This window comes from Vidua chalybeata, chromosome 1 (assembly GCF_026979565.1).
Source record: "Vidua chalybeata isolate OUT-0048 chromosome 1, bVidCha1 merged haplotype, whole genome shotgun sequence".
Classification (NCBI taxonomy): domain Eukaryota; kingdom Metazoa; phylum Chordata; class Aves; order Passeriformes; family Viduidae; genus Vidua; species Vidua chalybeata.
Window position 1 is genome coordinate 102,607,117 of NC_071530.1, and position 25,989 is coordinate 102,633,105.

The window sequence follows — 25,989 nt, forward strand, 5'->3', positions numbered from 1 at the left end:
TGTTGATATTTTCTTACTATGTATTGATGTCAAAATGACTTTGCCCTCCAGAATAAAATCTTTGCTCTAGAGGTCCTGAAGAGGTTTGTTTCTGTTCCCAGTGTTAAAAAGATTTCCATTTGGAAAATGCAGACATTTAAGCTGCCAGCATTACAGATGGCTACCTTTCTCTGCCCTTGCTTAAAAACCTAGCCAAACTCCTTTTAACCAATTTGACACCTAGGTTTACCTTGTTTGAACTCAATAAGCAGTCTGAACTCTGTAATAATCTGATGTCTGCTAGACAGGCTCATTCTGTTCTCTTAAATCTAATCTGTGTTGGATCTGCCCACTATTAGGAAACTTCAACCTAGGGACTGTATGTAGAACTCTAATTTACTTCACCAAACACATTTAATCAATTCCACCCTAGTATTTTCCTTTTGCTCAATGTTTGATTACTTTTATGTCATCTATTAGATACCAGCTGATGTTTTTTACAATAAGTGGGTTATCTGACAAGGCCAATTTCATGCCTCCCATTAGATGAAATGACATTTCAATATAATTCTCTGACAAACTTAGATGAGGATACTGTGCCGTTTGAGCACATACAATGACAAGGCACTTGTCTTTTCAGCCTTTTTTATCAGAACAAACACTCAGGTAAATTGAAAACCTCCCCTTCAGGATTTATTTAAATAGAACAATCAATACTTTACTATACCATCCTCTGAAAAGCATGTAAGTTACCACAAACAAGTTTTCAAATAAAACCCTTTCTTTCCTCCCCTCTTTTTAAGGCCAGACTAATTGTTCACTGACAAGCTTTTTCTCATTAACTAGACAATATTCGTGTTTATTATTATTTAATAACAGTACAGACAGCTCTTTAATTGCGATTTTCCCCCCATCCATACTGCTGAAACTTTGCTGTAACATGCCCACTCAGGTGAAAAAAGAAGATTAAAAAAAAGAAGAGGGTAAGAACACCTGGCAGTTTCTTACATGTCTTTCATTTTCAAGATGTCATTCCTATTCCTTTGTGATTGCAGGTTTGATTTGCAGCACCTGAAACTAGCAGCCCTTCTGCTTTTTTTCAAGAGTTCTGGTACCTCATCTCCAGTGCCACACAATATCATGCCACAACAGCACTACAAAGCTTAAAGATCTTTACACACATAATTGGAATTTACTTAGAGTAAGTTCCTATTTAGTGAAACTTTGTCTATAGTGAAGTGGAATGAATGTTGTACAGAGTTCTAACCCACTCTACTGTGCAAACACCTTGACTTGAAAGCAAATATATTTTGAAAAAAGCCCTATTCCAGAGCAGAACTTTTTGCAACTTGAGTTATAGGTTCAGTAACCAAAATGAAACAGACCATGAAAGAACTGATTCTCTTCAACTTAGGAATGCTCTGTTTGACTCTCCTGTCATTCTAGCAATGTAATCCCAAGGAAATTCTTTTTAAGGCAGTTTAGTTATACAAGTGTAAATGAGAAGAGAATTAAATTCATTGTTTGTAACAAAGAGGGGGAAGTAATTACACCACTGTTTTTACATATACCATTATTAAGCCATCAACAATTCACAAGTAAAATAAACATTACATGCAGTGTGGGCATATGTACATTCTTTATGATTTACAGATAGTAATGGATTAAAAAATATATAGCTGCACTGAAATCAACCTGTTATCTTTGAAGAACTGATATTGAAGAACACCTGCTAAAAATTAGGAAATACCATTTCTTAATTATACGTCATCAATAAGAAAGCGTACTTATTCATTAGCCCCTAATGCTGCTGTTCTGTACAGTCATCTAATGTTTTACAGCACAATGCTTAAAATGGGTCTTTTTAGGTCAGAAGGAATGACCTGCAGGTGGTCTCATAAAAGCTCCAACACAGGCAATGGGGATTACCATAATTACTTTGCCACTCTACAAGCAGTTAATGGGATTACACCCTAAGGCTATCCACTTGCTCACAGTGCCCAGTGCAAATTTTCTGAAAGAATCTGGGTAAGCACAAATGCTTTAATGATACGCTTCATAATTTCATCTATTGCATCTCAAAAGAAGCACTAACAAATTTAAACACCCTGAATCAAAGAGATTGAGAAGAAATGAACTCCTTTAGCTTCCTGCACCTCTCCTTATTGATGCAGTAACTCCTCCCTCTGCCTCCTTCAGGCAGTGCTCGTTCCTCTTTGTTTTCACTGGTGCTAGGTCTGAAAGATGCTTCATCATTCCTACTGTGGTTATAGCCCATGCTTCTTTTCTTTGCTGACTTTCCTATGTATCTATTTTTGGCCATCTCCTTTATTTTCTTTTCATGCTTGCACTGAAATAACCTCATTTTTTCCACCATACCTTATAATTATATTCTCATCTCACCCACTCTATTTGTTTCTTTTTTTATCTGTCAATTTAAATAGCTCTTCTATGTTTTCATGCTACAATTTGTTTTGTCTTGTTATCTTCATACCCTGGTTATTTCCAACATCCTTCTTTTGTCCTGTTTCTCTTAATTTTCTCTACAACACATTCACTAAAACCCTATTCTTGCTTTTGGAAAATGGTTTATTCTTCATTATGGCTTTCTTGCATACTCTTCTACTGGTGACAGATTATTCCCCATTCTACCTACATCTAAGTGTTCCCCAAAGTTTTACACCCCTCCTTATACTGAAATATGTGTATTTTATGTGTTCATTGAAATGTAAATCTTGCATATTTTGTAGTAAGTATATTTTTAGAATACAATCTTCACAAAGGGGGCAAGTAGCCATTCCTATGTTCATACTTTAAATAAAAGCTTGTAAAGGTGTATAGGTCTAAACAGTGCATTTTGGGGAAATATTTAGAACAGCAATCAACAAGTACCTAGTTAATTAGCCCTGGTTTCTTCTATCACTCCCTTGTTACAGCTGGCTAGACTCTCAAGATTTACAGAAATAAAATCTATTTACTGAACCTCTTATCAAGTTTTAACAGGCTACGGGTGACATTCTTGCTGCATTAGCAACTGCAAGCCCTGGTTCCATACAGGGAGCATGCAAACACTGATCTGTATGGTGAAGTACCTTTGACTATCAGTTCTGCATAGTTGGATACACCAACTCCTCCTTCCGTCCGGATCATGCAGCGATAGTTGCCAGCGTCCCGCTTCGTGGCATTCACCACACTAAAAAGAGCTACAAATTGTCGGGCACTGAACACTTTTATGTCCTTCAAAGGTGCATCCCGTACATAAATACCCTAGGCAAAGAAAATAAAATAAAGAGTATTATTAGTCATATTAAAAAAAAAATACTGACAACCCATTTTTACTTCTTTCAAGTTCCCCAGGAGGAGAGGAAAGATAGAAGCAGAAGTCTGCATGTTACTTTTACAGGTGTGACAATGAGACTGTTCTGCCTTCCCATGTTAGTTAAACCATCCATCATGAGTGGGCAACCATTAATCTGTAACAACTGCTTTCAACTCTTTATAGATTAACTAATAGAAAGATTTGAGAACAATGTAACATTTACTTGTTTAGCTTGTTTTACACAAATACTTAAATTTATTTATTTTTTAAGACAATTAAGCCCAGCATAGTCAGTCTGTGCTTTCTCTTCTTTTCCTGTATCTTCTGCTTGGGATATGCATTTTTCAGGGAGACATCAGTGGATGGTTCTCATAACAGCACCCACCCAAGGGGTTATCAGACACTCTGGTAGAAGAGACTAGGCAGAGATTTATCAGGTAAATGACCTGAAGCTGTCTCCACCTCTCACTTCCTCAGCATGGAACTGGAAAATGGGCAGTTTTTATTTCAGTGCACTGTCTTGCTGTCAATTCAACACATTACATATATGGCACAAGAAAAAGAGTCCTGTAACAGCTAAGGAGCACAAGGAGTAAAAAACGGAGGGGGGAAGACAGAAGAAAGGCAGAGATGACAACTTGCCACGTCCTTTGACACAAAGATAATGGCAGAGAGACTTGGCTCTCAAATTCTCATCAGAACTCATGCTCCACCTGACCATGAAATAGGATATGTGCACTATGAACACTCAAAAACACGCAGAAAATGTGTAATGATTGAATTATTAAAGTTGGATGGAAAAAAAAAATCAAACCAACCACCAAAATGTACTGACAACAAACGAGAAAGATGCACTTTTCATACAATGATACGTATTCCAACAAACTGGAACATGAAGAGAAACTGGAAAACCCCAACTAGCACTTCACAAAAATCACTGTCTCCAGGAAGGCACATACACTATCAGATGCTACATAATAACACCAGGTATGTTTAGTGTGTTTCTCTGACTTGAGGAGCTTCAAGCAGGTCAAGGGTCCTGCATTATCAAGCTCCTATAAAACAACAACATATTTGGTGATGTCTGCTCTTCTGCCCTGGAGTCTGTAGTTTCTCCAGCAGAATTGAAGACATATAGAAAATACTGATCTCATTTTACTGTGATCTTCTCTGCCACTAAATTGGCAATATCTTTGAAATACAAGTTATAACAAAAGCGTTTTAAACAACAGTCTCACAAAATTAAACTCATCCATAAACCACAAAACCAAGTCAAAGTTAATCATGCTGTTATACCAAAGAAGCAACATAATTAACAATAAATCCTGATTCTAATGCACAGTAATGTAGAGTTATTTCCTCTTCAAAAGAAAACACAGGTAATGTAAAGTTTATGTGAAAGAAAAAAAATGTCTGTAAGATGTCCAAAGAAGAGTGTGCTATCACGCCTTAAAAATTACTCAGTTGTAAATTATTGAGAATTACTTCAGGTAATTGACAGCTCCTTAAGATTCCTTGAAGTTTGAGCTGCTGATAAAGCAGATTCTGTGACGTGGCATCTCAGTTACCAAAACCTAAACTTGGAAAGAAACATTTCAAACTACTATTTCAAAACTACTATTTTTACTAGTGTTTCCACTGTAAAATCCTTCTAGCAAGAATGGCTGCAGATAACAGGAGATAAGCAGTGGGTTAATTAGGAGTTTGGAGAATGATTATTTCTTAAAAGCCACATTATTTCTTACCTAATACAATAACTTAATTAATCCTGATAATCAGAACTGCTGGTCAATCACAAGCCATAAGCCAGTTTTAAAGTATGTTACTACAGCCTTCAGGCTCTTGAAGGATCCTGTACATACCCAAATCTTGTGGTTACATTACACCCATCCATGTCACTATTCCCATTTTTCTAGCTGCAACATCAGGAAGGCATGCAACATGCATGCAGGCTATTTTATCCTGTCAAGAAATAAGGTAAGTTATTCCCTAGGGAAAAACATACTGCCACACACTGATTAATTCTAGCACCTAAACTAGCTCAGCTCATTTAGAGTGTGAACAAGCTCCTCTGCTCTACAGCCTGCACAGTAAACCCTCCCTTCCACGCGAGGAACCTGCATCCACAATTTACCAGGACTTTTATGAGTTACCATACAACTGAAGAACTGTGTAAATATTCAAAAATAACAATTTCTTTCTGTTCCCACGGAGAAGGAGATGAAGGGAAAGGACTAGGCAATGCCACTGTAATTTCTGCCTTAATGTGCAGTTCATGAAGAGGGGGCAATCATGCCAAGATATGATGCATACACACTCCCTGCTGGCCCTACACAGAGAACTGTCTCCTACCACACCATCCCCTAGACCTCCAAGTGGCTGGTAGGAATCCTGAACTTCACAGTCTGGGTGTTCACAGAAACTGCCAGCAGTTGTTGAAGGTAACTGCTCCATACCCAGCCCATTAGGATGTATTTCCCATACTTTTCATGCATATTTAGAATGGAAATTGGAACTAATCAATGCACTGTAGCAGTTACAATAAATTACTATTTCACTTGGGTCCCATAATCTTTTTCACCTTCTGCTGATTCTCAAATATACTAATCTCACCTGATTTTGAATGTTTTAACTGCTGTTCTACAACTGAAGATCTTAGTTTGATTAAATAATTGACTTACATGGCTTCGTGAAACATGCCATTGATTCACATACCAATAATTTTAACTGAAAAAAGAGAAGCCAAATCAGACTTCAGGAGGCCCACATCACTTGCTCTTATGAAAAAGCTAGAGAAGCCTTATATGTAACTCAGCTTGGCTCCACAGAGGATTTGAGCATATTTTCCCTCTACCAAAATCCAGGTGAGAAAAGGTTATTAATGGTGGCTTCAAAATTCATGAAAGAGCTCTGGAATAAAAAGCCGTTGTTATTATTATTACTGTAACAAAGCTGTAAAATATTATCGATATTATTATCAATAAAGATTATCCTGACTGACTTCTCTTGAACATTACAAACTCATAGAGGCAAAGTGTAGAGTGTCTAATTTTATGTTAGAACTCAAAAAGTCCCAGAGAATCACTAGTATTCTGGCAGTGAAATCATGAATGCTATTTTTTACTAGAACTCAAAGGAGAAGAAAAAAGCCCAGTTTTTTTCTTTAGTCTCTTTGGGGAGATATATTTTCAAGAAAAATATAGTGTCTGTAACAGACAAAGACAAAGAAACATAATTGCTTTACGTTCCACAAGAAAAAATAGAGCCCAAGAGAGCAAGTTTTCCCTCCCTTCTGGGATGACAGCAAATGAGTAGGAGAATTGCCTAATTGATTTAAGCCTAAGCATAAAGCAACAGTAATGAAGGTAATGAATTCAAGTATAAGAAAAGTTCAATCTATAGGCATTGCAGAAGACAGTTACAAAGGCTGCACGGAAAATATTAAAGAAAAAAAAAAAAACCCCACACTTACAACTTCTCCCAAACTCTTATTTCAGCAGTGGACAAAATGGCAGAAAACTATTTTTAGTCTGAAAAAATGCCATTTACAATTTGATGTATGAATACAGAATCATTTCTGTTGTAACAGGACCCACACATCCAGCTTCACTTCCTTTATTTGTGGTTCACGTTTCGTTTCCCCTGATGTGCTGCAATGACTTCAGTAAGTTACCCAGGTATGGTATCTTGTTTCCAGTATGTATAACAGGCCCATTTCAGCTCACTGTATGATAAAGCACAAGCTCCCAGTGTTGAGTGCCAACAGCTATTTCATTTAGAATAGCTAAAAATAACATATCAAATGAAAATTTGTTTATTAAACATACTAGCACATCCCGCTAAAATTTCTTTACAAAAAACTATTTTTAGTAGCCTTCAGAAAAGTAAGTTTTCATCAATCACTAATGCAACAATCTGAACTCCCACAAGTAAGAGTTTGCTATGATATGCTGTTTTACTAGCTATAAAAACTTTAATCTCAGGTTTTTTGAGATTCTGAAATTTACCAGTAGGTCTTGCAAACTCTCACTTTTTACATGAAAGCCCGAGTCTCCCCAAATACATGATATTTTATTGAAAAATAAACCAAAAAATTACAAGTCTATAATTTACTAATCCCATTCCAGAAAGGAGGATAAAATTCATGATTTACAATATAACACTACGGTACTGGTATTAAGACCTACTAGCACAGGTTGTTGGAGCAAATTTGTAGCATCCTGTTTTCTGGGTGGGGTTTTTTGTTTCTTTGTTTAGTTTGTTTGGTTTTGTATAATATAATTCAAAGATAAATACGGTTCTTTTAACTTTCTTTACTGATTTGCCACACAAAATCTGAGGCTTTACTACTGATTAGGGCTGTTAGCTTTTCCTGCCCCTGGGATTTGGAGAACTGTGTGAACAGGATACTTCATTCTTTACAAAGAGGAAGCTGCCATGATCATTTAATGTTAGACCTGCTTGGACTACAAAGGCCACATCCCCTGGGCAGAGCTATCTCACCTCCTTAGAATACAAGAACTATGGTCACAGAATAAATACTGAGATCCAAAAATGAAAGTAACAGATTCCATTGGCTGCTGATGAACCTGTGCATTTTCAAATGCTCAGAGAAAGCTTTCAAAAAATACCAAATACATATATAAAAAATGCTACTTAAGCCAACTAATGAAAATACATAACTGGTAAGTTATTTGTAAGAATAAATTTTCTATTAAACAATAAGTTATTTAATACATAGGGATATAAAAATAAGCTTAATTTAACTTCAGGATTTACACTGCTTGGAAAACCCATACTCCTAGTACCAACATATTAAATGCATATACAGACAGCTAAAAGAACTTTAAAATGCACATTATTTTTCCATTTTAGGCAAGTTAGAATGAAAAGAAATAGGTTATAGTTATTTAAATTACACTTACTGGCTCTTCTAGGCAATGAACTATCTCTAAGTCTTTTAAATGAACAGCAATTTAGCAGCAACAATCTATATATTAAACCTTTCAGAAATACTTTTAACAAAAACATAGCAGCAATTCAAAGGTATTGAACTTCTGGGATGCTACATCCAGCACTACCAGCAATAATCACTCTCAAGGCACGTATCAACAATTTTTGAGAAGAGAGTTAAAAGGAAACATCGGTCACCCTCTGTCCATACAGGTAGATTAGGCAGCTTTTCATACTTTTAGCAGAAGAAAGGGTTTGCATTCTTCCAAATATGCACATTTATAAAATTGTGATTAGAGTTATACCAGTGGGATCTCAAATAAAACCAGCAAGGCCAGAAACAAATTTTGTTTAAAATATGTATAAAATCTAAATCAAATAGTAATTAATACCTCAGGAAAATTGCTTTGCAGAGTTCATATAATTCCAGTAACTAAGATGGCTACCTCTGAATTTCTAGATTTGTGTTCATAACCAAGACAACTGTCAGTCTAGATTAGAACCATCACATATCCTATGATTATCCTGTATTTATTCCATCTGTCTAAGTTAACAACTATATTTCATTCAAGTAATAAGGCCATGATAGAAAAAGATTATTATTGTCCTATTTGGAATTATTCTTCTATGAGAGAGAATTGCACTCTGCAGGTGTAACTAATGGGCATTCAAGCAAACTATTATTTTTATTATTATTATTTTGCCTTTCAAGAAAGGTTTCTCCTTTCAGTAATTTAATGTTTGATAACTGAGCCTTTTCTTCAAATCACATAGGCCTCCAGAAGTCCCTGTTTATTATGACTAAACCTAAACACTGGCTGGAGCTGTCAGGTAGGACTGTAAAATACTATTTAAGTTACACATTGAGTAGTCACATCAAATATTAAGCACTGACATCTATTTGAAGACACAGTTACAAACACAGAAAGTAAAGAAAGACAATCCATTTTCTGAAGTAATTAAAATCTGTGCAATTTAACCAAAGAAGTTACTCTCCACTCATGTACTGAAATTATTTTGTATCATTCTGACAGGAGAAAATCTGTCATCATTACACAGACATTTCAGAAGTAAGAAAAATCAACCCAAAAACTAAACTCTTGTTCAATCTATTTCTTATTTTTACTTTAAATTCCAGAGCAGCTAAGAAGAGTTTATCTCCTCTAACAATGTGCCAGTGCTCACAAAATATGTAAAATTCAAAATCTTCTTTCCATTCATTTTTAATAGCACACAATAGAATATAAAATGAGTTGTAGGAAACTACAGCCTCAGAAACATCTGGAGAAAACAAAATACCAGGAAATTATCTATGTAACAGGGATTTTAATACTTTGGATAAAAATTATGGCAATGATCCATATATCTACTATGCATTTTGTTGAACTCACAGACCTACTGTATTTTAATTCTTTGAAGTACATAATACTTAGTACTTCTCATCATCCTTCTATTTTTGTTTAAAATTCCAAGAGCTAGTATGAATACCTTGCTAAAAACTGAAGAGAAGATATATGGGAATTTAAATACTCTGGGGTTTGGTATTCTGCAGATGCCAGGCTTATGGAGGGGCTAGAAAGGAGCAAAGTGATGAGGAAGCAGAGTTTATCACCTTAATTTTCATTGGTACACACCATACAAAGCATAGTAATGCAGGTCTTTTTCTGCCTTTTCTATGCAACTACATAACAGGAGACTTAAAAACCAGTGCACTCATGCCCCCCATTCCCTTCACTGCAAAAGTGTTAATCTTAGGAAGAAAGGCAGCATGGGAAGAAAAAACTCTCAACATGCAAGTTCTGGGGCCATCCTGAAGTCTATTCCAAAGTTTAAAACAAGCAGAATAGCAGGCAAACGCAAAACGACACCGAGTCCTACAAAGCAAGTGAGGAAGAAGCAGCCAAGAAAGAAATACATACAGCTTTGAGGATGACAAATCATTAGGGGCTCAACTACTGCCTCCTGGATAGATTCTTCCAAATGGGAGGAATGAATGGTGAGAACAGAGGCTGAAAAGCTGTAATAAACCCCTCAATGTTGACCGTGCAGTCTATGAATACAGACAACCATAGCAGTAATAATCAGTAGTAAGGAAGGCACAAGTTGGTTCATGTAACAGGGAAGCTGATATTGAGGGGTTTTGGCTGGAGGGGTTTCAGTCTTAATTAGTGAGACAGTCACACTAATCAAGTCACAGTTTAATAGCACCCCCCCCAACACTCACTTTCCCCAGTGGTCTGTTTCCTTCCCATCATGTTCTCGTTGGATTTAATTTAAACTTTACTTTGGTTCTCCTTGCCTCAAAACAGCTTCAACAGCATTTATTCTGTATTTTTTAAAAAAAGCTTCTCCTCAACTCCAATTTGAACAAGGTACCTTCCTCCCAGCAGTAAGTTTGTGCATTTTACCTACAATATTCATGGTAAAAATTACTGTTTCTTCCTCCCAGAGGTCCACCATAGCACAGAAAACTTACTGAATTTATTTCATCAGTTCCCTAATTCTTGTGTGTCCTTGAGTGATTCTACTGCTGCTGAACAGTGTTTCATATCAAGGCAATCTTCAGGATCCAGAAACAGGCCAACATCCTGCACTCATGAAAGGAAAGATGAATTTAACCAGCCCTCTGTGGCACAGGTCAACTGTTTCATTATCTTATGTCTGCTAATCACCATTTTATTATTTAACACTCCGGAATAACTGGAAGACTAACACGTTACAATGGGTTTCTTGAAAAGTGAACACTTGGGTTGCTTCATTTTTTAAATCAGACAAGAATTTCAAAAAGGTTTGACCTTTCAGAAAGGTTACCCTTGATAAATGTAACCCCAGAATAACTTTTCTTATGGGTCAGTTCATCATATGAGAATATATATATGGGTATGGAGGAAGGGAAAGGTTTATGTGTATTCCCTCTGAATTATGTCCATAACTGTTTGCAGATAAGCACATTTTCTGCAAATCAATGTATGTAGTTTTCATTAATATTTAGTAGCTTCTGAATACATATCAAAAAACAGGAAGAAAAGGAAGAAGAAACAAGAACCTGTTACCTGTTACCACAAGTATTTTGTCCAGCATTCAAGTTTTGTATCACCCTTGTAATACAAAAATAGTAACAGCTCTCTTGCATGGTACTTCTGACACCACAGATCTAACATGCAAATGCAGAAGATCAAGATCCACTAATTTTTCAGGTTACTTGCAAACAAACTTTGCCATGCTTTCCCCAGGTCTCTAAAGGTTTTGCACTGTTGTCCATAATGAAGGTCACAGTGGATTTAACAGAGTTTACAGTGTAACTCTAAAAGCAAAACTTCTACAGTTCATGAATGTTTCAGATTTACTTCTTCTTTCAAATCTCTTTTGGACACTGGAGATTACCAAAGAGACAGCAGATGAGGGACCCTATTTTTGTGATAAAAAGGCTTTTTCAAACTTTAATGCCTCTATTAAACATTTTCAGACCCCACACTGCTTTCACAAGCAGGAACAGTTGGGTATACTAGTTGGATGCCAAATGCATATTTCAGTGTCACAAGCACACTCCTGGCAGAGCAGACTCCATCTCTGCTAGACAGGTGATGAAGGAAGGCTTTGGAGGACACCATCCATTATCACTCCTTGCAACCTGATGGATGACCAGCACTGCTACAGAGGAAAGCATGTGTTCCCTCTATCTACGCTACCTTTTTCCTACTGCATCAAGGGTTGCTTAGGGTTTTAGGGTTTTTAATAAAATATTCAAATTTGCTTATATCTCCTTAAGTTTCTTTTTTGGAATCGTTACCAGCATGGTCTGTTGTGCTTATTGACCTGAAGAGTTTCTGATTTAAGGGTTTTGAGTAATGTCATAACATAAAACTTCACAACTTCCAGTTAAGTCTTTTCACCAGAATTCTATTATTTTGGGTAACACTTCCACACCATTTAGGAGTGATGGGGCTGGTACACGATGATAGATGTGACATTTATTCTTCCACCTACCCCTATCAGAATTACTTTAGTATTAATAACAAAATTCACTGACATTTCTTTATGGTTACCAACATTTGGCTTTTTTGTGCCGTGCGTTCCAGTCTGGGTGGATTGGGAGGCGTAGCCTGTAGAGCAGTTTTGCTGGCCAGATTTCCTCAATGTTTCTCCAGGAGAGAATATAAGGCTTATTTCTGGCTCCACTGTTACGGTGGCACCATCTCATACGAATCATGGAAGGCTATAGATTCAGAGTAGCTGCTGCACCACCAGGCATTTGACTTTTTCCAGCTGTGCCTTTCACTGCTCATTTTACAAGGGAAGAGTACACAGCACCTGCTGTACCACTTAGTGCTGCTGAAGGTAACCTATAGCAGAAAACTTGGTGTCCAAGGGGGAAAGCCACCTTTAATGGACATTCCCACCACACTCCAAACACATTCAGCTGCATACAGCTTACTAATTGAATCACTAGACTCAAAGGTTTCTGCCACCTCCAAAACCTCACCAAAGTCAAAACACTTCACAGATAGATCAATTTCAAGATGACATTTTGCTTCTTGCTTATGTTCACTGGGATTTATCATTAACAGTCCACAATTAATTAATTTCTCCTAGTCTCTGGTATCACTAAATATTAAAGATACAGTAAGAGAAATCTTAGCATCAGAGAAGCATTAGTAAAATCTATATTCAGACAAGAATAAAAAATGTAAAAAAGTGTATTATATGCATCAGATAATTCACATGTAAGGCAGATAATGGAAAAGGTTTCACCAAAGATCACAGCTCCTTAGATGCTGGCTAACACAAACACAATACATATCACAAGCCTCCTACACTCTCTTCTTCATAGCCATTCTTCTGCCATATGGTAAGATTACTGTGCAATTACTGAAAAAACCCTAAAACTGATTAATGACAATTAATAGAAAATACAGAATATATACTGCAAAAAAAGCACTAAATATATACATGAGTGGCGAAGGGGACACAAATTAACATTCCAAAATCTGGAAATAATATTAAATAATCACCAGAATTAAAAAAATAATAAAGATTTAACTTTCACCTATGCAGTAATGTAATGTATAGTGTATCTTTCTATAGGACATTAATTGTTCTTCTAAGAGTAAAATCATCATCTACTAAAAACATATCAGGATGCACATGCTTCAGGATGCATGCAATCTTGGCAAAATCTTTTGCTGATTGATGTCATTAAAGCTCTTCTCAAGGCAATGGACTCTAGACAATTTGCAGTGCACAAGGCAGTTTGATCAGTCTTAGAAGACTGAGATATTCATGAGCAGGTGGAAAAATGGTCTTGTGCACTCCTGTGGTACACAAATGCACCTACTCATCAAACAGCAAATACTTTAATATTCAAAAGAACATCTTTAGGCCTATCTCATTGTACAGTTTACCTTAATAGTTCTACCTCTTTGTGTTACCAAGATATAAGACACACGTATGATATAACAGTTAAATTACTGCTTCATTATCAAAATGGCCAAAACATTTTTTTCCTCAAGTGCTTCAAAACTTGGCAGCGAAAATTGTAATTATGGGAAAGTCTCAACAACAAAAAAATCTTATGGAAGTCCAGAACTTCATTCACCTTCTGGGTTACTGTATGCAATTTACATAAACAAGCACATGCACACACAAACACAATTTTGTATATCCTATAAATCTATTTGATTTTCATCATCTGCAAAGAGTAATTTCACTTGTTCTACATTCTTACAAGGATGATTTTGATATCTGTCATTTGGGTATGTTTGTATTCCTGAGGAAAACAATTTGCTTTCCAGAACTCCCTCTGACACAGGACTATATCTCTTCCTTTGAAAAAGTAATAAATAATGCATACAGGTAGTTTTGTATATAGATGAATAAAATTTTTCATAGTCTTCACACCTTCAGCCAAAGATTACTGAGGATACAAAAAAAAAAAAAAAATACACTGAATAAGGTGAAAGACAACTTTCAAGAAAGACAAAAAGAAAAGCCAAATCCAGGAAATAAACAATTTACCTAAGGTAGAAGAGAGATTGGCCATTAAAGTGATACTGTTCTTAGTTTCTTGGCTGCAAATGAAGTAGTACACATCCTGCATGCATAAACCAAGGTATGAAAGATTTCACCCTCTCCCCTTTTATCAAAACACATCCATTAGTCTCTTTCTACTGGTAAATCTGATGATGCTGCTTACTACAGCTGTCAGAGCTGTATCCTGAGATCCTATTGTTATCTGCTCACCTTCAACAAATTTCTACTTTTAGTTCCCTATTTCTGCAATACAATTTACGTGTCTGAGAATTATATTTTAAAGTAACTATTTACATTTCAACTGTGTTTTAGAATAAAGCCAGGAAAAATAAATTACTGCAGTGAAGTGATGACCTGTCTTTTTCATCAGCTATAGCTTTCCACTCTTTGAGGAACCTCTCTCAAGAAAGGCTACTCACACTGAGTCAAGAGCATATGTCTGAAAAATGCAATTGCAATACCAAAAGATTGTATTTGATATTAAAATGGAATTTCATTATATTTGGGTATGATTTGACAGCAATTTCCTGTAAATAATACCGTAGTTCACTCTAAGAATAAGCAGCACATAGAAGCAACTGAATGAAACCACTGCAAATAATGAGGAGCAGCAGATGAGGATGGGAGAATGAAGAGATGGAGACAGGCTTAAGAAGCTAAGGAAAACCAAGCCAATTCCTTGCAAGCCAATACACTGCACCAAAAGCAGGTTACTTCCTAAAAGGAATTCTGTGCCCCCTCTCCTATAATTCAGATTTGTGTTTCCTATGCCAATTTACTGGACACTAACAGGCTTTTAAGAAGACTGTCTCAGCTGCTTTCATTTGACCATTAATGGTTCAGTGTTGCACCTGTTAATTTCCTTCCGACAGGGGGAGCACAGGAATGACATTTTTGCTCAACCATTCAATGGGAGAGAAAGAGTCATCCCATACTGGTAATAACCTGTGTTGTTCACAGATGTGAAAAAGAAAATGCAAGCAGATTAGACAGATTTTTTAATTGCAGAAATTCAGATTTATTTTTAAGGTATGTTTACATTAAGAACATAAGCTGGTGTAGATGTGAATTCATAAACATACAATCTAACCAATGACCTTATTAACAGACACTCATTACAATGACAAAAATAAACTTGTATGATAGTATGTGGTTTTCTCGAGTCCTTTCATTTGAATTTAACCTGAAACTGTATCACTGAAAATACCCACAATTTGCTGTCAGATTATCTGACAAGCTTGTGATCATAGCTCATGAACTAGGGAGTATGGCTGCCTAGTGGAATGAGGAAAAATGTTGTTCTGCACTATGCAGTAGGTAAACAGCTTTCTGTCTTCCCTTTCCCAAAAGAGTAAATACTGATCACAGCATCATGAAACGAATTTCATGCCTCAGTGGTCTAATCTGGGCAGCTAACATATGAATTGTGATTCCCTCAAGGCCCTTTCAATTGCAAAAAGTTCTACAATACTCCATAAATTAAGAGACTTCATGTTCCATAGGGAATAAGACTGGGAAAGAATTGAAAAGAGGAAAAAGAAAAAGTGAGGGAAGTAAAGTATGATTTATGGATTTCATTTAGGATTGCTTCAAGGCCTGGGCATTATTGGACTTAGAACATGTAAGCTGTTTCCAACAAGTACTTAGGAAAGATATGGAGACTAAAATAACGAACCAACTCTCAACTATTCATTTGTTTTAAAGAACATATAGCCCTCACAGTCCAGCAGACTGTAAAAAATAAAGAATTTGTTCGTCAGATAAATGTGTACCTCTAAACTTGAACTCTGTTGCATAGAACCAGAGAAGTACTAAATAAAAGAGGCAGAAGTACAGTAGTGAAATCCTGCCACTACTGGAAACTGCAGAAATGTCACTGAATTCAGTGGGTTTGTGATTTCATCCCAGCAATTCACCTGCACTTCAGACTAACAATGTGAATCTGAAAAAAAATGACAGGTACTGGAAATCATTTGGGAGCAAATTATCTCACAGTGTTCTGAAATTGTCAAATCCAAACAGATTAGGTCTCCTGGCAGAAATGCTGAAAAGCCCCTGATAATATCACTCAACTGTATTTATTTATTTATTTGCTATTAGGTACCCTTAAGGTTTTATAGGTGTAATGAAACACACCACCAGAAGGATAGTAGAAAAGGCTAGTCTTAGTGGTGAACAAACTAAGCATATAATGGAAATTGCATGATTTGTTTGCAGCACCACTAAAGCCTGAACGCCTCTTTCCTGAATGCTAGCATAAATGTTCCCAGGGAATGGTGTTCATTTTATTCTGGCTGTAGTGTATATAAGAATGCCTTTTATTAAGATGCTTTGTAGTTGAATATTTGGTTTAGTGCTACTGGGAATGCAAGGATCTTCATTGTCCATTTAACCAGACACATGATGTAGAAGATGCCACGTTTCCCTGTTTTCTGACAGCTGTTACTGATAGCTGCACTGCACTCATAGTCCTGCAGCAGTGTCATGAGATGTCATACACAGGCATATACAAAATTCCTCAACATCAAATCCCGAAACCAGAGAGTCAGGTGATGAATGGACGCCTGCAAGGGCTGGCAATCTGTTACCCAGTAATGACCTAGTGTGCTAAAATACAGCTGATCCTGTATGGAACTGTTCTCTCATAGCCTGGCTTTGCAGCACCTCACACATGGAGCTGTTTGATCAGTCTTACTATAAGTTGCAGCAGACATCTGTGGAAACCGGCAAACAAGTGCAAAAATAAATCCAAGCTATCCAGGAGATCCTGTCAACTTCTAAAACATTCTTATGCAAAGGCACACCTGGAATTTGCACAACCTTAGGCTAATTACCAGGGGGACCTATAGTTGTACAGGCAGAATAAATAAATAGTGGTCCTGTAGGAAGATAGAATTCCTTTAAAAGTCTGTCTGTCACTACTTTTTTATCGTTCATATAGAAAAATAAAATCTCATGATCATGTATAAACAAGGAATCAACTCAATTAAGCTCAGATATTTTGGAATTGCTATGCTGTTAATAAAATAGTTTTGTATTTCATAAAGTCTAGAAGGGTATGTAATTTCTACAATAAAGAAATAACATTCTGCTGAAGGATTTATGTGTGTCCTAAATTCTGTGAAAAAAATTAAAGGTGAAATGGTACTGTCCTGAAGCATTTGGAAAAACTGAATGGAATGAGGATCTCTTGATATTGAATTCTACCTTCAGATTTACAGTAGAGAATTACGTCAAAGTTCAAAGGTTATAGAAAGGATATAACTGATGAAATAGCAACCCATTATTTTCCCCAACATGCTGAACCCTTTCATGACTAGAAAAGTAATTCTTTCAAAAAAATCTTGGTGGTTTCAGAAAGACACGAGTCTAATTTACCAATTCAACAGTGAATATTGTCTTTAAGGTGCTGGAGCACTAGAAAAATATCAGCCTTGTATCAGCAAGAGGCTGGAAATATCCATGTAAACCCAAATAAAACCAAAGGAGATCTTCATTGCCTTCAATGTATTTGATCAGGCTCTTTCTGAACAGACATAACAATTCATCATTCATATACAGATAAATATGAGGCTTTGCTTTTCAAGTGATTTTAGTTTTTTTTTTTGTGCTAGGTTTTTTGTAACTACTCAGTTGTTTAACCTGACACACTTAAATAATTTATAAAATCCAAATGCAGTGGAAAAAGTTAACTGTAGTAAAAGCCTGGAATTGTTTAAAAGCATAAATAGAGAATTTAATTTCTAAGTCCCACCTGTTACCACTGCCAATTTCACCTATCCCTCTTTCTCCACTTACTGTAGCTTTAACAGACTGAACTTCTCAGATATTGTTTCACTTATTTTGATTGTCCTTACTTCCTTCTAACAGAAAAAAGTCTCAGATCTGGCATGCTGTTTTTTATGGATGGAAATCACTGCAATCTGGACGCTGCTGTATTCCTAATGCTAAGTCCAAACACTCACTATTGCTTGCTGCAGGGAACAACTGTGTACTAACGGCAGCAAGACAGCCATTAAACTTGCACCTCCATTATTAAAAAAGATCAAGCAAAAAAGCATGTTTTTGATACCAGGCTACACATATGAGTAAGGGAACACTATCTTTGCTGAAAGAAAATTGTTTGGAGACAGACTTTAAATCAAGATCTGACACCCATCTAGAAGCTACATTAGTGATTCAGTAAAAAACAATGGACTCACTGAATATAAGTAAGATTCTTTGGCTTTAAGATACAGAAGGTCAGATTTGACTGTTATACACAGTCTTCTCTACACCTAAACTGTAAGAATGGAATTTTAGCTGAAAATACTAAACAGAGATAGAGGTACGCCAAGAAAATCATTATGCATAATACTGTAGTTAGCCAGCACAGACATTATAAGAAAGTAATCTGTTCTTCCTTGGGGATTTAACCTTTACTCATGATTGTCACATATAAGGAAAACAGTACCTTTATTTTCAGTAAGTCATTCCACTGAAACAAGGCAAGAAAATCTCCCAGTAGCACTTTATACAGAAGAATACCTACCATGGAGCAGTTCAAAGGCATTATAAAATCAAATATTGATGAAATTGAGAGCTCATAATTTTTCACGTTTTACATTTCTTTCAGACTCTCTCTCCTCTCTCCAGATACCAATGCATTAGGAAAAAAAGAAATTACCTGTAACCAGAGTCTGTCACCTGAGTCTGTTCCACCATAGGCAGTGCACTGAAAAGTAGCAAACTGTCCTGCATTGACTTCCACACTCTGAAGACGCAAGAAATGGGGAGTTTTTGCTGTTGGAAAAGATACAAGCATTAAAATTATGCAAGACCAAAGTACTGGCTATAAAAAAAATATACCAAGGAAATGAAATAGTTCTGCTTTAAAAGGCTCAACTCACTTACTACACATTAGATTCTAGGTTGGTTTACTTCCATGCCTTGGAAAGAGCAGAATAGAAAGGTGCTGTGTAATTGTTCCTGCTTTGAAAACTATCTTAGCTCAGCATCCCTCTTGAAATAACAATCTATTTAAAAAGATCATGTTGGAAATGAAAAATGTTTTGAAGACAAACCTATTAGGTGCTTGCACTACCAACCAGACAAGCCAGTAAGAAAAGAAATGATGTTATCAGAGGAACAGGTTTTTCTTCTTAACTAAGTACACTGTCTATAGAAGATAGAAATGCAGCCCACCAAACAGGTACAATAGTAACAACCCTCCTCATCAACTCCAGCTGTGCTCTTTAAACACAATACTTTTCATCAGCACTGCAGAAAAAACCCAAAACACAACACATATTCTCCATATCAATGCTTATTTTTCATTTAGAAAGATAAAATAATCTCAGTAAAAACTAAAGCAACATACCTACAAGCAAGCTGAAACTAATATTCAAACCAGAATTATATTCGCTGAAGTAAAAAAGTGTGTGTATTTTTGTTTTACTAAAAAGAGTCAAACATGAAATATAGAAAAATATAGATATTTTATACAGAAACCTATAATTTAAAGCACAGTATTCCCCAACCTACTCAAACCCTATTGCAGCCAAGCAGATTTCTTGCACTGTCTATACTAATAGATAAACCAGGCTTTGAATATTGCTTTTCAACATGAAAATCTTAGTACTAGCAGTAGACTGGCAAACTAAACATCTATTTTCTAGCAGAGCATTGCAATCATTTAAAGTGTGGATGATATTTTCTTAAAAGCCCTTATTACTGGGAGAAATTGCGTTTTTAAGAAATTTATAAATGGCTAGCTTCACTAAAAAGTTGCTAAATGTCCAGTGCAAGACAGCATAAGAAGGAGGAGATGGAAAAAAATAGCTCCAATTAGTATCTAAATATGGGATAAAATATTTTTGCAACTATCCTTACAGCAATTTATTACACATACAGCCTTTTTTGTCTTAAAACATTTCCCAATTAGGGCAGACAGAGTTTAGGCCAAAATTTTCCACTTCTTTGCCTATAAAACTATTAATGTCAGAATATCCAGTAAAATTCTTCAGTATGTTCCCCATTTCTCACCTGTAATTTTTTTTTTTTTAACCTGTTTTTACCCCCTTTAATTTTACTGTTTCCTTGGTCTTCTTAAACTCTAAAAAACTAGCTTTTCTGAATTACCAAGTACAGCCTAAGTGGAGAAGAGCACTGGGCTTTAAAAAGAAACACACATACACACAAAAACATCTATCACAACCCATTCCTTTAATTTCTATGTGCCTACAATCTGTCTTCTGCTTGGTCTTTGTACTACCCAGGCAACTGCCTATCAAATATTTCTCCCATTTCAGTTTTGCTTAAAGAGTTAATAATTCCAGAACCATTTTTCTGGGAATGTACAGAAAGAATATCATCATGAGCTTTACAAAGTTTTAGACACAGAGTAGTTTTACTTCAATTTTCACACTTTTTCAATTTTCTTTAGACAATTTAACTGGTTTGATGTCTTAATTTCTAACATTTTAATTACTTCATCAAAGAACTTTTCATTAAAGCTTTTGCATTTCAGTACTGTTATGTTAGAATTCTACATGCTATGGGCTATAACTTAGTCTCCACACTAACAAAAATTATTTGCAGGTTTTGGGAATTGACTGGTACATACGCAAACATCAAACCTCTCAAGATCTGTATAAAAAAATTAGTAAGCTGCTAAAATGCTGCTTCAGACTTATCCTGCCTGAACCAAAGATATAAATTCAAAATGCAGAAGCACCTATACTTTCTAACAACATGAGAGCCTGCAGCGTTTATTAGAAATAAGTGACTCAGAAATAACAGCTGCTGATTCTGCATACCTGTCTCTCCATTTGAAGAAATATGTGTGTCTTCCTGCCATTAACTCTAAAACCATTTTTATGAGGTGCTTTGATACTAACTGATAGAGCACTTGTTACTTGGAATCACAGCTCTTTCTTAAAAGCCACAACAAATGCATGCAAGTACAATATGGTATAAGAGGAACAATCAACACAGAAGTTGGTGTCTTCTTCCCCACTCAGTCATTTGGTCTACTATTCCATGTATCATTTTAATACATCTTATTTAACAAACAGCATACGTGTGAAGTAATGTTTTATATAAGTAGTCTATTTAATTAGATCTAGATTACCACATTAAAGCTTTACTTTCAAGGTCTGACTTGACAATTCAGGATAATTAAGTATTACATATCCTTAACAATGAGATAAAGAAATATATCTGAAGCATAAAGAAGCAAAACAGTGCAGAAACTGAGCCATGAACCTTGGGAACTACCCTGAGTAACCTTGTTTAGCAAAGCTTCACTCCTCAGCCAGCTGAGTTTTCTTCCTTCTAAGCCTTGGAAAAAATAATTTTATACAGTCAGCTGTTGTGTTGTTTATCTAATGTCTTAGCTTGTGGCTGCACTGAATTTTTGATGCAGACAGAAACCTCATCAACAAATCTTAGAATCACAGAATCATGATGATTTGGTGATTTTTTTCTAAAGGAGTTGCCATATCGCCCAGTTTGGGTTTGGGACTCACACAAGATGGACATAGCAGAGATGTCTTTAAAGACAATAAGGTGCAATGATGCCATGTTTAGCAACACTTCATACATATATTCAGACTGTACCTTTGGCAGTGACATTGTTTTCTGACATTTTCCTTGTCTTTTGCTCCACATTTTTCAAAGTATAGTACCACATTTATTTTAGAGGATCTGGCTTTACAACACAAGATAGGTACTTACTACATGGATGTCCTAGAACTTTCACTTCATCAATAGCCACATATCCAGAGTGACCTGAAGTAACCACTTCAAAAATAACCTGAGAAGAAGGAAGAGAATTTCAGTTAGCATCTGTGGACAACAGGGAATATAAAAATAGTTTGTCATGGAAAAGTACATCAACTCTTTCAATATGTTATGTAAAAGTACATAAACTCTTTCATATGTTATATGTGTTATGGCAAACAAAACACCATCATAAAACCCTCAAAATGTGCTGTTCTTATCATTAGAATTAACCAGAACTTAAATTACATTTTTTCATGTTTACATCATTTTTGGAGATTTGCAAGCAGGATCATCTAGAGCTCACAGCAGAAATAAAAAATCTCCCCAGCTGGTCATTTTTTAGATAACTACTTTGGTCTGCCAAAGTAGTTAACTAATAAATGCCTTAAGTATTAAGAGCAATATTTTATTTTCATCTCCTTGTCTTGCAGAATGAACAGCTTTTATTTTAAAAATTACAATTTTGTAGTATACAGAGATTTGCAGGGTATCAGACTCAAACATACCTATTTTCAGGAATTTATTTTGTGTGGTTTTAATCTTCCACCGATTGCAGTGAATTAAGCAAAGCAGATCCATTTGCCATGGTTTGTTTAATGGCTATAAATAGGTCACAAAATAAATGGACCATTCTCATCGTTTGAACTGAGTACACTCTAAAGTAAACCTCTCCTAAGTTTGTCAGCCTTAGTTTGAACATCCCAATAATGTTTATATGGAATAGAAGAAAATATGCCAGTAATGTTAGCAGGTACATTTCCACACCAATGCTCAAGAAGTTCATGCTAAAATCCAGGTTGTGATTTATTTTTTTTTAGTACTTTACTTTTCTCAGGAAGTTAACTGTAATTGGTTTTTGTAACTCATCTCAGGAACCACCCTGAGGAAGCCGAAGTTTAGAAACCATTTTTCGCACATATGCTGTTCTTAACCTTGGAATAGATGCACAGACTATAGACCATATCCCTTACTGAATGATACAAAATAAAATATGTTATGAGGATAACATACAGCTCCATAATATATCACAATTTCCTGATGTTGAATAAACACTCTCAGAACACCAATTCTAATTTTAAACAAACCTTGCAGTGAGAAAACCTTTCATGCCCTTCTGCCTCTGCCTTCTCCCTTGTTTTTCATTGCTCTACCTATGGACACCGACCTGCTGTTCTCTCCCAGATTTCTTCTTCGTAACCTCTGTCCATTTCTCCCTCCCAGTCTCACTGGAATAAAATTGCTGTAAACATGGCCTTAAATCCACATAGCTGAAAAGGAAAATAATACTTGATTCATTCTAATTGTGCCTCTCATCTACACAAAATTTCAACCTAAAGCACCAGTGTTGCCACTACATGAATCATGCAGCAAGAAAAAACCACAAGATGTCAATGAGCAAAGTCCAAATGCCACCAAAGAAATTTTTCAGAAACAAGTTCTGCAAGAAAAGGGTTGCTGAGTTGGCTTTCTAAATGCCAGATGGCACCCTACTGACTCTTAAAGTTGGTATTATTGATCCACAGCAACAGGCTGAACAGGGTATGGATTTGGGTCCCAGCATTTAGTAGAACATCCAGAGCAACACCATTCAAAATTTCAAAGGATCACTTTCCTAAAAAGAAGAAAAACTCCTGATGGAATTGCTCCTTGGGAAGAAGTTTTTAAAGAAGAGAAAGAGCAAAGACTCAAAGAATAACCTGCATTCAGAGACCTGAAATAACTTTTCTAACCATGATTATTACCCTCCTCTTAAAAGCCTTGAAAGGGAAATAGAGAGGTGTTGTGCACTAAGTAACCTGAAGTTTTAACAGCAGTGCAAGACCCAAGAATGCAGCTCCTGTTTTCATTCACTGAACTTTGTAAAAAGAGAAAGCATTTATCTCTATTAAGAAATATGACAAATTGCACATTCTTCATTTGTGTTACAATCTCTGAAAAAAAAGTAATTATGCTGAGGCCCTTGAAAAAAGGCAGAGACTGCTCCATCTCCTGAAGAGTTACCGAGCCTATTCAAAAGACCACAGGGTATGAGAACCCAGAAACCTGCAGTTGAGGCAGGGACATTACAGCACAGTAGGGGAGTACAGGGAGTAGACAACCAGGTCTCAGAAACGATGGAAATGTTTCCCAGGGAAATGTGCTGCAACAAAGTAAGTCCCTGAGACAACTGAATCTAGGTGTGCATGCAAAGACCTGCCTCTAAAATCACAGAGGGCTGGGGACAGTTACTTATTTGTTTCTTGTATTCCCCAGTGGCTTTGAGCTTTCTCTGTTAAGAAGAAAAATACATTAACAACTAACTTTCTGGGTTTTACTGAAATATAATCTTAAAAAAAAAAATCAACCCTCTCTTTCTTATGGAACACTTAGCATAAGAGCAGCTGCACAAAGCCATCTGAAAGGCCTACCTGATCCATGACTGCATCACTGCAGAGTAAAGTATTTTTTTTTTCTTCAGGTTCTCAGCTTTCAGACATGCTAAATTCTGAAAACATCCTGAGGAACTGGCACATACACACCTGTGGAGCAGCCAGCCAAACCAGTCAGAAGTTTTCTGCTAGTAATGTTACTGCCAGACAATAGGGACTTAACTATTTTTTTAAATGCTGCATAGGAATGTCTTTTCTAACGAACCACCTGACTTACAGCAAGACCAATAACCTGAGCTTTAGAAATGAAAACATTTGCAATACCTCAGTAGATCACAAAATAATTTCTATAATTCATAACAGGAGCTTAGCTCCAGGTTCTCTGAGAGGCTTTAAGTACCTCAGTATTGCAATCTACTCACAGCCATAAAAGCTTGTGGATTCCTATTCCTTCAGTTCATACACAGAAACTAGAACCTTGAAACAACTGAATCAGAACTGTCAATGATAACAGCAGAGAAAAACTCAACAACTGATCAAAAATACCCTGCTGTATCTCTAGACAAAATACCAAAAATGTCATTCCACAAAAAAGCCAGGCAGCGTATCAAGAAAATGCCAGTTGGACATACAACTGAATTACAATTATTGACATAAAGAGAGTAAGTTCCAAAGAATTATAAATTGAAATACTGTCAGTTTAGTTGTGCTTCCATTAAAAGCAATAGTCAAATTGGTATAAACTTTAATGACTGTAACTTTTAGTCTCTTCTGACATGGAATATGCCATTTTTAGTAAATAGAAAGAGGCAGTAAAGCCAATAGTGACATACCATTGTCAAAGAGAAACACTGATTCATATATAGAAGGAAAAAATATGCACAAATACGGACTGGTCAGAATGGAATGACAGCAGACCTGAAGAGAAGGACCTGAGGGTGTTGCTGGATGAGAAGGTCAAAACGACCCAGCCACATGCACTTGTAGCCCAGAAGGCCACCTGCATCCTGGGCTGGATCAAAACAGGTATGGCCAAAAGGTCAAGGCACGTGATTTTTCCCTCTCTACTCAATTTCAGTGAGACCCCACCTGAGGTACTGCATCCAGCTCTGGGGCCCCCAAGAAGGGCACAAACCCTGTTGAAGGAAGTTCAGAGAAGGGCCACGAAGATGGTCAGAGGGTGGAGCACCTCCTCTATGAAGAGGCTTAGACAGTTGAGGTCATTTAGCCTGAAGAAGAAAAGGCTCCAGGGATCACAGGATCACAGAATGGTTTGGATTGGAAGGGACCTTAAAGGCCATCTTTGTCATGGGCAGGGACACCTTTCACTAGACCAGACTGTTCTGAGCTCCATCCAGCTTTGTCACATTATGGGATGCCACATTACAGGTGTACCTATAACCACGTATACATACTGGAGATCTTTCCAGGGCCTTTCAGTACCTAAAAGGGACTTAAAGGAGAGCTGGAAAGGGACTTTTCACAAGGGCACATAGTGATATGACAAGGGGCAATGGCTTTGAACTAAAAGAGAACAGATTTAGATTAGATATTAGTAAGAAAACCTTTACTGGG

At 36.4% G+C, this 25,989-nt stretch overlaps 1 protein-coding gene across 6 annotated transcripts in view; it reads right to left on the minus strand.

The window, feature by feature from the left end:
• Nucleotides 1-25,989, minus strand: part of PTPRM (protein tyrosine phosphatase receptor type M) — a 445,924-nt gene that overhangs the window by 276,446 nt on the left and 143,489 nt on the right. For all 6 annotated transcript variants that reach the window (XM_053945623.1, XM_053945606.1, XM_053945597.1 and 3 more), the window contains exons 4-6: nt 21,998-22,076; nt 18,948-19,063; nt 3,072-3,246 (exon numbers count right to left, since the gene is read on the minus strand). In XM_053945623.1, the coding sequence (XP_053801598.1) occupies nt 3,072-3,246; nt 18,948-19,063; nt 21,998-22,076 (370 nt within the window). The remainder of the gene's footprint in view (nt 1-3,071; nt 3,247-18,947; nt 19,064-21,997; nt 22,077-25,989) is intronic.